Raw genomic sequence first — 11,677 nt, forward strand, 5'->3', positions numbered from 1 at the left:
GACAGATAATAATTACTACTACTGCAAAGAAAAAAACAATAAATGTTTGTTCTGCAAGCTAATGCTGTTGCTTTGGTTTTCCTGATTAATTTATGTGTTATATGCTCTTTCTTCTTGGCATTTCTCGTTGTTATCATGATTACTACACAGTGAGAGCAAGATGTTTGCTTCACAATTATTAGAAATGAACCAAAACCTGAGGTGTAGTCTATGATATCTTTGCTTTTAATTACAACTATAACGTTCACTTGATATCCGTTGGGGTTCATGAGGATATTGCTTATTTTCCGCGTCGAGATGCAAACAATCAATCTTCAGTTTGAAGTGCAAGAAGATGCAACATGTTAAGTTTACTATCACGGTGATGGCCAATGGTTTTATTGTAGAGTAGCCAACCTATCTAAATTTTATATACTTCTCGAGCAATTATCTGTTTTTTTTTAAAAGGAAGGATTTTATAAACTAATTTTCACGGTTACAAAAAGCCTTGTTAGAATCGGAGGCCAACAACTGTAGAAGATTAAAAAAAAAACCCCCATCCCAGGTACAACCATAGTCATTGGTTCTCTCAAAATTAGCAAGCCAATCAGCAGGATAATTGACCTCTCTAAAAATATGATTAACTTTATAATTTTAATAATTACAAGTTAAGAATTTGACGTCAGACACTATAAACTCTGCTGACCGCTTAGTTGCATCATTTAAAATATTGATCAAAAGGAGAGAATCTGATTCGATGATGATTCTTTGACAATCTTTGTACTTTAGGAATAGAAGTGCCTCCCTAATTACTACTGCCTCTACTATCAGAACTAATGAGTAAAACCCACAATGAGCTCCTGCAAAGAGAAGGGCACAGTTAGAGTGTTGAATCACGAAACCCGTCCTTCCAATTTCCTCATACTCTCAAAAGAGCCATCAGTGTTTATTTTCCACCAACTCGGAGGTTGTGGTTCATATCGAATAAATATTTCAGAGAAAACAGGTTTCGTGTATTCGACATATCTACTACTCATATATTCATCGGCTAATGGGATGAGACGTGAGCAAACCTTATCGAGGTCTTCTCTCTCCTTGTTGAAGATTGCTCGATTACGATATTTCCATATTATCCAAAAGGATACTGCAATGAGCTCCCTGAGCTAGGCTCTATCTCTTGCCGAGAGCCTTTGCCTTCATTGAACCAAGTGCTATCGGCCCAACTGTCCCAAAGTCTAATTTTATATGCCGTATGCCTCTTAACATAATCTCAAATTATAATGGCAGCCCGACAATAGAGGAAGAGATGATTAGTAGTTTCATTGTACAAAGAGCACACCGGGTAGCATTGGTCCACAGCAAGACCAAGGCTACTCAAGTTACAATTTGTAGGAAGTCTGCCCTAACAGAAGTTCCAAAGAAAGATTTTAATTTTTGATGGGATTGCTAGATCCTAAAGGTTCTTCTAACTTGGCTAGCAAGCCTTTCTGCCCAACTAATTTTTGATATGATAATAGGCAGTTTTAGAAGAAGCATACCTGGACGGGTGAAAATGCCAAATCCATTTATCAGATCCCCATAGTTAGGGGGATATGGATTCTAAGGATGGATTGACTTAGCTGGTGACCGAAGATAGAGCGAATGAATCCCTCCTTCCAACCGTTATTATGGATGTGGTTAGAGATTTTGTGGATTGAGATTACCATATTAATATTAAAGAAGGTAGGCAGGCCAGAGTTTAAAGGCGTGGAAGAGATCTTTACATTTCAATGATGTAGTGTGCCATTCTCCACTCATTCTGTCAATAGTCGTTGATGCTGAAAGATGTTTGCATTTAACTGCGTGCTTCACGTTTGCCAACCAGATAGTACTAGAAGACTATCCAGATGTTGTGTGTTTGCTTGCCATATTCCGTTTTTGATTTGTTCTTCCTATTCTGCATTTCTGCTTGTTCTAAATTCCAGGGATAAATATTTTCTGCTAGTATTTAAGGGTTTTTTTTATAATTTTCACACGGTGACCTTATGTAGCATCATATTAGCTACCGTTGATCTTCTTCTTTTCTCACTAATTAGAGGTGCTAATTGGATGCGGTCCATACTTTTTAGGCTTGCGTTGCACTACTACTCTTCTGGGTTCCTTCTTTTGGTTTGTGGGCTGATTGAGTATACATTATTCTGCAACCTTGCGTGGGCAATAATAATAATCAAAGATATATAAGGACACATCCCTGTCCTTTTATTTTTAACGGGGTTCAAAGACACAGCAGCTAGTTAGAAGATTATAATATGGCAACATCTGGATTACAGTATATATTAGTTGAACATTTCTAACTTTAATCTGCTCAACAACTGGCCTATCTTGATTCATGCCAAAATAACTCTGCCCTCCTTTATTCTTCTATTCCAGTTCTACAAACTGTTACGTGACTATAAAAATAAGGCTACTAATGTTAATTACTTTCCAGGAGGACCAGGAGGGCTCCCCGAAACAGGATAATTTCCATAAGGAACATAAGGAGTCGATCCGTAGCCGATTTGTAACAGCCATCTTCTAGCACCAGCCACGGCCCCTTTGCCTGGGATGAGCTCAAGTTCGAATGCTTCTAAGGCAGCTTTATCATTTGCATTTGGGTGTGTTGGTTCGCCATTCTTGGATAGTTGGATAACTGAAAGACGATGATAAGAAGAAAAAAAGAGAGTAAGAGATCTTGATTTTAAATCCTTCCTATCGAGTATGCCACATCATAAAGATACAACAGTAGAGTATTAATATGATTTGGCATAAAATGGACGTCAAAACGGCCATCTTTAGGGGAAAAAAAAAACGTACTCATGTCTAAAATGGAATCAAAATAGAGAGTGTAAGGGTATCAATTACAAGAGGATACTCACAACGCAGAGGCAGATTCCTACAGAGAGCTCTAGCAGCAATGGCAGAGGGAATGCGAGAGCTGGAGCAGCTTAACACCAAGAGCGTGCAGAAGATGAGAGAAACCTTTAGAGCCATTTTCCTTTTTCTTTTTTCTCTTTTCCTTCTCTCAGCAATCGTGGTTAACCTTCAAGAAATTAAGAGGCTCTCTATTTATAATCTTCGCAAGAATAGGTGAGCCTTTGTCTCAGCTAAGAGCGAAGAACTTGTCCATCCTGGTAGGCTGTAGAGTTAGATAAAGACCTGGAGATGACAATATTTAGATGAATCCAAAGATAAAAAATGCCACTTTGTCAAGTCTGATTCCGCGTGTTGACCAACTTCCTTGTATAGTTGTAGTGCTGAAACTGACTTTAGCTCCAGTGCCTGTTGATCTAATTATTCATAACATAGCAGCTATAACAATGGGAAATAACATACTCCTTATTCGACTTACAATTTTGCAATTATAACTCTGTTCGGACAGCAAACTGTAGTTTATGATCTTGGCACCAGACACTAATATTGCAATCAGAATATAGAGAATTCCTCCCATTTGAGTTTTCTAGATGCACTACTTAGAGTAATCCTAGATTAATTATTTAGGACCAACTACATAACAAGACAGTGGATCCTAGACTCGACTTCTTATTTTGACCCTAGCTCAGGCCTTAGAGACGCCTACCTCTTACCTTCAGCAAGGGCAACAAGATGATGGCGTAACAAGAAAGTCCAGTTCCAAGTAGAATTGAGAGAACAAAACAAGGAAAAGGGAAAGAAGACGTGGGAGAAAGTCCAGTTTCAATAAAGAAATTTATTAGGATTTAGAACTAGACAGTGAGCCAGCTTACATAGACAATGAATGACATGGAAAGTCATACTAGACGTCCAGAAGTGTGAGGCCCAGTAAAAAAAAATGAAAGGAACTTCATAACGACAATGTGAGTTTTGACATAAACTAACATGATTAACGCAAACTCAATAAGCTAGACTTTTTCTTTGGAAGAAGATTAAACGATTAAGACCTTCCCGAGTGAGAAACAGTCAAAACTCTTTCAGTCCTTGGCATGATTTGATTAATATCATACTACATTCAGCTTCAAATTTTGTTTGAGATCAATTCACTCAATTAATAAATGAGTCGAACTTGAGCCAATATTTGAGCTTTAAATATAAATATATTTGACTCAAGATATATATATATATATATATATATATATACATATTGATGTTTATACTCAAATCTAACGGCCGAAAACTGATTACTAGTTAATAGGTATTATAGTTGAAGATTAAGAATTTAAAAATTGAATGGTTAAATCTTTAGTTCCATAAATTTATTAGTTTAACTTAGTCAGTTAAGCTTGACTTATTTTTTTCCAAGCCAAACGACCTGAACATGAGCTGCATGAATTCCTTTTGAGCTGAACAAGAACTAGGATTTTAGCTTTTTTTTTGTTTGAGTTTAGCTAGTGTTCGAGTTCAATAAAATTAAATTTTAGCCAAACACAGGCAAGGCTAAAACCTAGATCAGTCGTCTTTGGCTCATTGACAACCCCTACTTAAAATTTCACAATTGACTCTATGTTCGGACAGTAAACTGTAGTTTATGATCTTGGCACCAAACACAACATTGCAATCAGACCATAAAGAATTCCTCCGATTTGAGTTTTCTAGATGCAGTACTTAGAGTAATCCTAGATTAATTATTTAGGACAAACCACATAACCAGACAGTGGCTCCTAGACTTGACTTTTTATTTTGGCCCTAGGTCAGCCTTAGAGATGTCTCCCTCAAGAAAAGTGTCGGAACTATTCTTAGGTACCTCTTACCTTCAACAAGGGCAACAAGATAATGACATAACAGGAAAGTCCAGTTCCAAATAGAATTGAGAGAACAAAACAAGGAAAATGGAAAGAAGATGTGGAAGACAATTTTGTTCCACACGTAGTCAATAAAGAAAATGAGTAGAATTTAGAACTAGACAATGACATGCAAAATCATACTAGAAATCTAGACGAGGCTTGTCAAAAAAGATGAAAGGAACTACACAATGACACTTTGAGTTTTAACATAAACTAACATGATTAACACAAACTCAATAATCTAGATTTTTTTTTTCCTTTGAAGAAGATTAAATGATGAAATCCTTCCCGAGTGAGAAACAGTCAAACTCTTTCAGTTTTTGGCATGATTTGATTAATCATACACTACATGCCAACCAATTTCCGCGTTGAAACACCTAATAAATGATAGGTTCCATGAAAATTTTACCTCTCAAGTGTTTCCAGGCCTCAGTGTTGTCCTCCATCACAAGATGAATATCTCTTTTGCCTTGAGTTCATATTCTATCTTGCCCCTTGCTCTCATCCTTCTCTTGTTTTGTCCAACCTTGTTGCATTCCAAGTCTGCAATAGTTGTTGTTGCTGCTGCTCCAACTATTGGCAATACTAGTAATGACCAACAGACCCTCCTTTGCTTCAAGTCCCAGCTTTCTGACCCCCTTGGAGCCTTGGCCTCCTGGAAGAATGAATCTCTCAATTTCTGCAAGTGGCGTGGAGTCACTTGTAACAGGCATAAACCAGTAAGAGTCACTGCTTTGAACCTTGATTCCCTAAGCCTAACAGGTCTCCTGCCATCTTGCATAGCCAATCTCACTTTTCTTGAGAGAATTCACCTACCAAACAATCAACTGCATGGACAAATGCCACCAGAGCTCGGCCTTCTATCCCGACTTCAGTACCTCAACCTCAGCATGAATTCTCTTGATGGCGAGATTCCGACCACTCTTTCGCAGTGTTCTCGTCTTGAGGTAATCAGTCTGTCGAGCAACATGCTCATGGGTAATATCCCCTCCAGTCTCACCCAATGCCTCAAACTACAAACCCTCGGTCTAAAAAATAACAGACTCGAAGGAGAAATCCCAAACAGCTTCGGCTCCCATCCCAACCTTAAAACATTGATCCTTACGAGCAATAATCTCGTAGGCAACATCCCTTGGCTATTGGGGAGCAGCTCATCTCTCAATCATATTTACCTGGATAACAACAGACTTAGCGGAGAAATCCCTCCTTTCCTTGCAAACAGCTCCTCCCTCCAATATATCTCCCTTTCAAACAATAGTCTGACAGGAGAGATCCCTTCAGCTTTCCTTAACAGCTCGTCACTTGTTGGTATTGATCTTTCTCACAACGTACTGACAGGGATCATACCAGCTTCAGCAAAGATTATTACCTCGTCACTGCAACATCTTGATCTGTCAATAAATAGTCTATCAGGAGGTATCCCACCATCTATAGGAAATATCTCTTCCCTTGTCACCCTTTTCCTTCATAACAACCTTCTAGAGGGAAGCATCCCAGAAAGTTTAGGCAGCATTCCTGGCTTGCAACAACTGGATTTGTCAACGAATAACTTGTCTGGATTAATACCACCTTCTGTTTACAACATTTCGTCACTCACTCACTTGGGTTTGGGGACCAACAAACTATCTGGGGTAGTACCACCAAACATTGGCCACACTCTTCCAAATATTCAAATATTGATCATGGAAGGAAACCAATTTGAAGGACCAGTCCCCCCTTCTCTATCCAACATTTCTGGCCTTCAAATGCTTGATCTTGCTACTAATTCTTTTAGCGGAATCATACCTTCCAACCTAGGATCCCTACAAAATCTTCAACAATTAAATCTGGGGGGGAATCAACTACAAGCCGGTGATTGGAGCTTTCTCTCTTCTTTGTCCAATTGCAGATTACTGAAGACGTTGATTCTACAAAGCAACGTGCTTGAAGGTAGCTTGCCTAATTTTGTAGGCAATCTCTCCACGACGCTTGAGCAGTTGCGGATAGGATCAAACCAAATATCTGGGATGATACCTGCTGGGATCGGACACCTCGTCAACCTCACTGTTCTTTTTCTGGAAAGTAATTTATTGACTGGAATCATCCCTGAAGCCATTGGTAACCTTCACAACTTACTCTACCTAGATTTATCCTGCAACAAACTTTCTGGTCCAGTTCCAGCTTCTATCGGCAACCTCAATCAATTGAATGAGCTCTACCTGTATGATAATGAATTGAATGGAACCATACCAGCAATCCTGGGGAACTGCCAAAAATTGTTGACGCTGAACCTCTCTGGTAATGCACTTGATGGAGGTATACCGAAGGAGCTTGCTAGCCTTTCTTCTCTCAGTCAAGGCCTGGACTTATCACGCAATCATCTATCTGGGGCCATACCACTGGAAGTAGGCAGCTTGATAAATCTTGGCTTCTTAGATGTCTCATACAATAAGTTGTCCGGTGAAATTCCTGCCACTCTGGGTAATTGTCTTCTTTTGGAGTACCTTCACATGGAAGGCAACTTACTTCAAGGAAAGATTACTCCTCAATCATTCGGAAATCTGAGAGGCATCAAGGAGTTGGATCTCTCTCTAAACAGCTTGTCTGGGAACATCCCAGACTTCTTTAAATCCTTTGGTTCTCTGCAATATTTTAATCTGTCCTTCAATGATCTTGAGGGTGAAATGCCAGAAGGTGGTATTTTTTCCAATGCAACTGAAATATTTGTCCTTGGAAACAGAGGACTATGTGGCGGTGATCCAAAATTGCACCTACCACCTTGCTCCCTCTACCAATCTTCTAGTAGCAAATCAAGGTCCCTTATACTCATGGTGACAATTCCAGTTGCAACCATTGCTTTAATCTCGCTCTCATTCTTATTTTGCATTCTATGTCGATCAAGGATGAAAGACAAACCAAATCAATCAGCTTGTCACTTGGAGGACAAGTACGAAAAAGTCTCTTACGCCGATATCGTCAAAGCAACCGATGGTTTCTCTTTAGCCAACTTGCTTGGTGCTGGAAGTTTTGGCTCTGTCTACAGAGGGAAATTGCATGCTGAATCAAATACCATTGCGGTGAAGGTATTCAACCTTCATCAGAATGGAGCGGTAAAGAGCTTCACTGCAGAATGCGAAGCCTTGAGAAACATTCGTCACAGAAATCTCCTCAATGTAATTACCTTATGCTCCACAGCAGATTACAAAGGGAATGACTTCAAAGCTATAATCCTTGAGTACATGCCAAATGGGAGCCTAGAAGATTGGCTGCATCCAAAAGTTCAGGGGCACAATGGAATGGGCAAGTTAAATCTGGCCCAAAGGTTTAACATAATCATGGATATCACCTCTTCTCTATGTTATCTGCATCACCATTGTGTGTCTCCTATAATCCATTGTGATCTAAAGCCAAGCAACATTCTTCTGGACAGTACTATGACTGCCCGTGTGAGTGATTTTGGCTTAGCACGTTTCCTCTACGCTTCTGGCTCAACAACATCTGGGAATTCAACAAGCTTGCTTGGTCTGAAAGGTTCCATTGGATACGTCGCACCAGGTAATAATCCAATATCTTCCCTAGTTGCCACTTCCTACTTTGCATCTCTATTGAAATTATATGCAGTGGATTCTGTAAAGAAATTTAAAAAAAAAAAACGATAATCATCAATTAGTTAAACTACAGCGAATGAAGTATCTACCAATGATACACATGCATGAAGTATCTGCATAAACTGTTTCCCTGCACATGTCTTGCAGAGGCCAAACAACAAACACGTTGTGGTCATCACTGTAAACCAGCACTCAGGAGCAAACTACTAAATTTTAACCCTGAAAAAAACTCTCTTCCTGCAACCAATTAAACTCAAATGGCATTCAATTTTCGCACTTATCACGAAATTAGCATGAACTCAGTAATAGTTTTCACGAATTTATATGCCTTGCATAAATTTTGGTTTACAAACGAATGGCTTACCTGATAGCCGTTCTATGACTTCCGCTATAAAAGCAATATTTAGGTGGGTTTAGCTTAGACTTATCTTGGCTAAATTACAATTTCACCCCTAAACTACGTACCAATTGTGACATTGACATTATATCCTCAACTTACAATTTGGCCCCATGATTTACATTCTGCCCCTTAAAATGCAATTATGCAATTTAGTACTCTGGTTTTATTTTATTTTATTTACTCTTCTAAAAATGCAGAATATGGTATGGGTGGCCAAATTTCGACACAGGGAGATGTCTACAGCTACGGAATACTTCTTCTGGAGATGCTCACAGGAAAGAGACCCACAGATGACGTGTTTAAGGATGGTCTTAGCCTTCACAAATTTGTCGCCATGAAATTTCCAGACAAATTGGTTGAGATCCTGGACCCTGAGATGCTTCACGAAGAAGGCCAAGAAGGGAATACCCAATTCGAAAAGGAGAATAACGCGAGGGCGAGAATGCAAAACTGCGTCATTCCTTTAATCCAAATCGGCCTCTCGTGTTCGATGGAAGCACCCAAAGATCGGATTAAGATGCAAGATGTTGCCTCTGAAATTATCGCAATCAAAGGAGAATTTTTGGTGGATAAAGTTGTCAGACAAGCCCATGCAGAAGATTTGCCCGTTTAGGAATTAAAATTGAATAATCTTATAAGACTTTTATCTATTTTTATCTCTAATTTTTCATATTACCCCCTGCATGTTAGGCTTATTGTTTTTGTATGGTGGTCGAATTAGGACAAAAAGATTGGATTTTTAATAATATTGGAGCCCTGTAACTCCAGCTTAAACTTATACTTAACCCAGGTCAAGCTTTGATCTCGAGATTAAACAAAGTAACAGATGGCTTAGGCTGGCAAATCCACACAAAAAAAAACAATAGATTTGTCTCGTACTTAATCCCGAAATCATCGTCTGCTCTTGTCCTTATTCTTGTAGGTAGAAATTAACAAGAACTCAAATCACAGCAACTATTAGCATGGATATCTTGGTGAAGAGTGAGGTTATAAACAGCATTGGAGGACAACTTGTTAGCCCACCCATGAGAGCAATGAAGGCTACTATTGAAGGAGTGAAGGGTGTCAAGAGGAGGAGAAGAGAGCCTGCTTTGTTATCGGCGATGAACGAGAATAACAAGGAGATAGCTGATAATTCTAGTACTACTACTAGCAGTGCTGCAATTAAGAGGAGTTCAAGATTTCGAGGAGTTAGCAGGTATATATATATATAGCATGTAACAAGTGCATATATATGCTTAATAGATATATATAACTAGGGAGTATGCATGTCACGAGTTTTAAAGCTTTAGAAATATATATATATATAACAAGGTTGATCATGATGTAGGCATAGATGGACAGGCCGGTTTGAAGCACACTTGTGGGATAAGGGATCGTGGAATGCAGCACAAAGGAAGAAAGGAAAGCAAGGTCATGAGTCATGAGATTTCTAACTCATATATATATATATATATATATATATATATACTTCTTGATTTGTTCATTGTTTTATATATGAGATAAAGTTCGAATATGATTCAAAGCAGTTTATCTTGGCGCGTACAACGAGGAAGATGCGGCGGCAAGAGCTTATGACCTAGCTGCATTGAAGTACTGGGGAATCACCACATACATAAATTTCTCAGTATGTTTATGTCATTCAAGTCTGGAATAATTATATGAACAAGAGCACTATGTTTTACTTGTTCATTATTCCTCTTATTATGAATCGTAGATATAAATTCAATGAAAATATACGAGTTCAATTACTTTCTTTCATTCATTTGTTAAACTTTTTCAGATATCCGATTATGAGAAAGAGATAAAAGTAATGCAGAGCTTAACCAAAGAAGAGTACCTAGCCTCAATAAGAAGGTATTAATTGCTCAAACTTTATCTATACACCCCAATATAGAGAGCTTTTGTGATCTCTTTTTAACTTTAACAATCGTCTTTGCTCCACTAACAGGAAGAGCAATGGTTTTTCTAGAGGTGTCTCCAAATATAGAGGAGTTGCAAGGTAATACTCCAAGTACATCTCTCTCTCTGTTTTCATCACTAGTTCTATACATCAACAACGTGGCTAGATGTACAATCACTTCTGAAAACTCCAGGCATCATCACAATGGAAGGTGGGAAGCAAGGATTGGAAGAGTGTTTGGAAACAAGTACCTCTATCTTGGAACTTATAGTATGTCATATGCTCACTCTTATCCTCTCCGAATAACTTTCCTGTACACAATTTAACATGGCAAGATTTGCTTACAGGCACTCAAGAAGAGGCTGCTCGCGCTTACGACATCGCCGCAATCGAATACCGTGGAATTAACGCTGTGACCAACTTCGATTTAAGCACATATATCAGATGGCTAAAGCCAGGAGATACCAATAGTTTGAGCTCCCAAGAACACAGTCTGAATGAACCAAGAACTATGGAGGCTCATGACAACTTCCAAGACAATATTGTTGAGGTTGAGCAGTTCTTGAACAACCCCTATCTCATTGAAGAGATGAGCAACGGATACGACCAACAGTCTGTGCCCCATCAACTACAAGGGGGTGGTTCTTGCAGTAAATCCTCTCCAGCTGCATTAGATCTCCTTCTGAGGTCCTCAATGTTTCAGGAACTAATGGAGAAGAATAAGAGCACACTTGATGCAGAGATTGAAGTAATGGGCACAAAGGATGAGAGGCTGCAATATGATGATGAGTACAATGCAATCTTTTACATTGGAGATGCCGATGACGCACTTGCTTGTTCTTCAGATGTTGACAGCATGCAGAACTTTGAGTTGCCGAGGACTGCAGCTCGCATCGAGCAATCACTTTGGAACTGCTTGTGATCTTGTGCCAGATTCGATAGCTAGAAATCGATATTGGGATCAGAGACAAGATAGCAAATTGAATTTTGTGAATTTTTTTTCTTTCATCACCTCTCTCATTCAGATTGAAAC

The 11,677-nt window shown here is 38.9% G+C and overlaps 2 protein-coding genes and 1 long non-coding RNA gene across 5 annotated transcripts; 2 read left to right on the forward strand and 1 right to left on the reverse strand.

Annotated features, from left to right (window-relative positions):
- Positions 1 to 2,249: 2,249 nt before the first annotated feature.
- Positions 2,250 to 5,283, reverse strand: LOC140768065 (uncharacterized). Of its 3 annotated transcripts, none has more exons than XR_012105686.1 (3): positions 5,164 to 5,283; positions 2,874 to 3,153; positions 2,250 to 2,647 (listed from the first exon to the last, which is right to left on the reverse strand). It is a non-coding gene; the product is annotated as an uncharacterized lncRNA (long non-coding RNA). The 3 variants fall into 3 exon arrangements; XR_012105687.1 differs by having other exon boundaries at positions 2,874 to 3,133; positions 5,164 to 5,178; XR_012105685.1 differs by lacking the exon at positions 5,164 to 5,283 and having other exon boundaries at positions 2,874 to 4,084.
- LOC140768060 (uncharacterized) lies at positions 5,207 to 9,526 on the forward strand. Its single transcript, XM_073108147.1, has 2 exons — positions 5,207 to 8,288; positions 8,939 to 9,526. The coding sequence occupies exons 1-2, from the start codon at positions 5,207 to 5,209 to the stop codon at positions 9,352 to 9,354; spliced, it is 3,498 nt and encodes a 1,165-aa protein (XP_072964248.1). The 3' UTR covers positions 9,355 to 9,526.
- A 135-nt stretch (positions 9,527 to 9,661) lies between these two features.
- On the forward strand, positions 9,662 to 11,638 carry LOC140768063 (AP2-like ethylene-responsive transcription factor At2g41710). The gene is made up of 7 exons (XM_073108152.1): positions 9,662 to 9,939; positions 10,072 to 10,154; positions 10,271 to 10,368; positions 10,525 to 10,598; positions 10,693 to 10,743; positions 10,838 to 10,914; positions 10,992 to 11,638. Exons 1-7 carry the CDS (start codon positions 9,704 to 9,706, stop codon positions 11,564 to 11,566), a joined length of 1,194 nt encoding a protein of 397 aa, XP_072964253.1. The 5' UTR covers positions 9,662 to 9,703; the 3' UTR covers positions 11,567 to 11,638.
- Positions 11,639 to 11,677: the final 39 nt, after the last annotated feature.

The sequence above is a fragment of the Typha angustifolia genome, chromosome 10, assembly GCF_048772165.1.
Source record: "Typha angustifolia cultivar Huaian chromosome 10, ASM4877216v1, whole genome shotgun sequence".
NCBI classification, from domain to species: domain Eukaryota; kingdom Viridiplantae; phylum Streptophyta; class Magnoliopsida; order Poales; family Typhaceae; genus Typha; species Typha angustifolia.

Coding starts and splice junctions, on each gene's coding strand:
- LOC140768060 (XM_073108147.1), top strand. CDS start 5,207: ATGAATATCTCTTTTGCCTTGAGTTCATATTCTATCTTGCCCCTTGCT. Junction 8,289..8,938: donor CATTGGATACGTCGCACCAG/GTAATAATCCAA, acceptor CTAAAAATGCAG/AATATGGTATGGGTGGCCAA.
- LOC140768063 (XM_073108152.1), top strand. CDS start 9,704: ATGGATATCTTGGTGAAGAGTGAGGTTATAAACAGCATTGGAGGACAA. Junction 9,940..10,071: donor AGATTTCGAGGAGTTAGCAG/GTATATATATAT, acceptor ATCATGATGTAG/GCATAGATGGACAGGCCGGT. Junction 10,599..10,692: donor TACCTAGCCTCAATAAGAAG/GTATTAATTGCT, acceptor CTCCACTAACAG/GAAGAGCAATGGTTTTTCTA.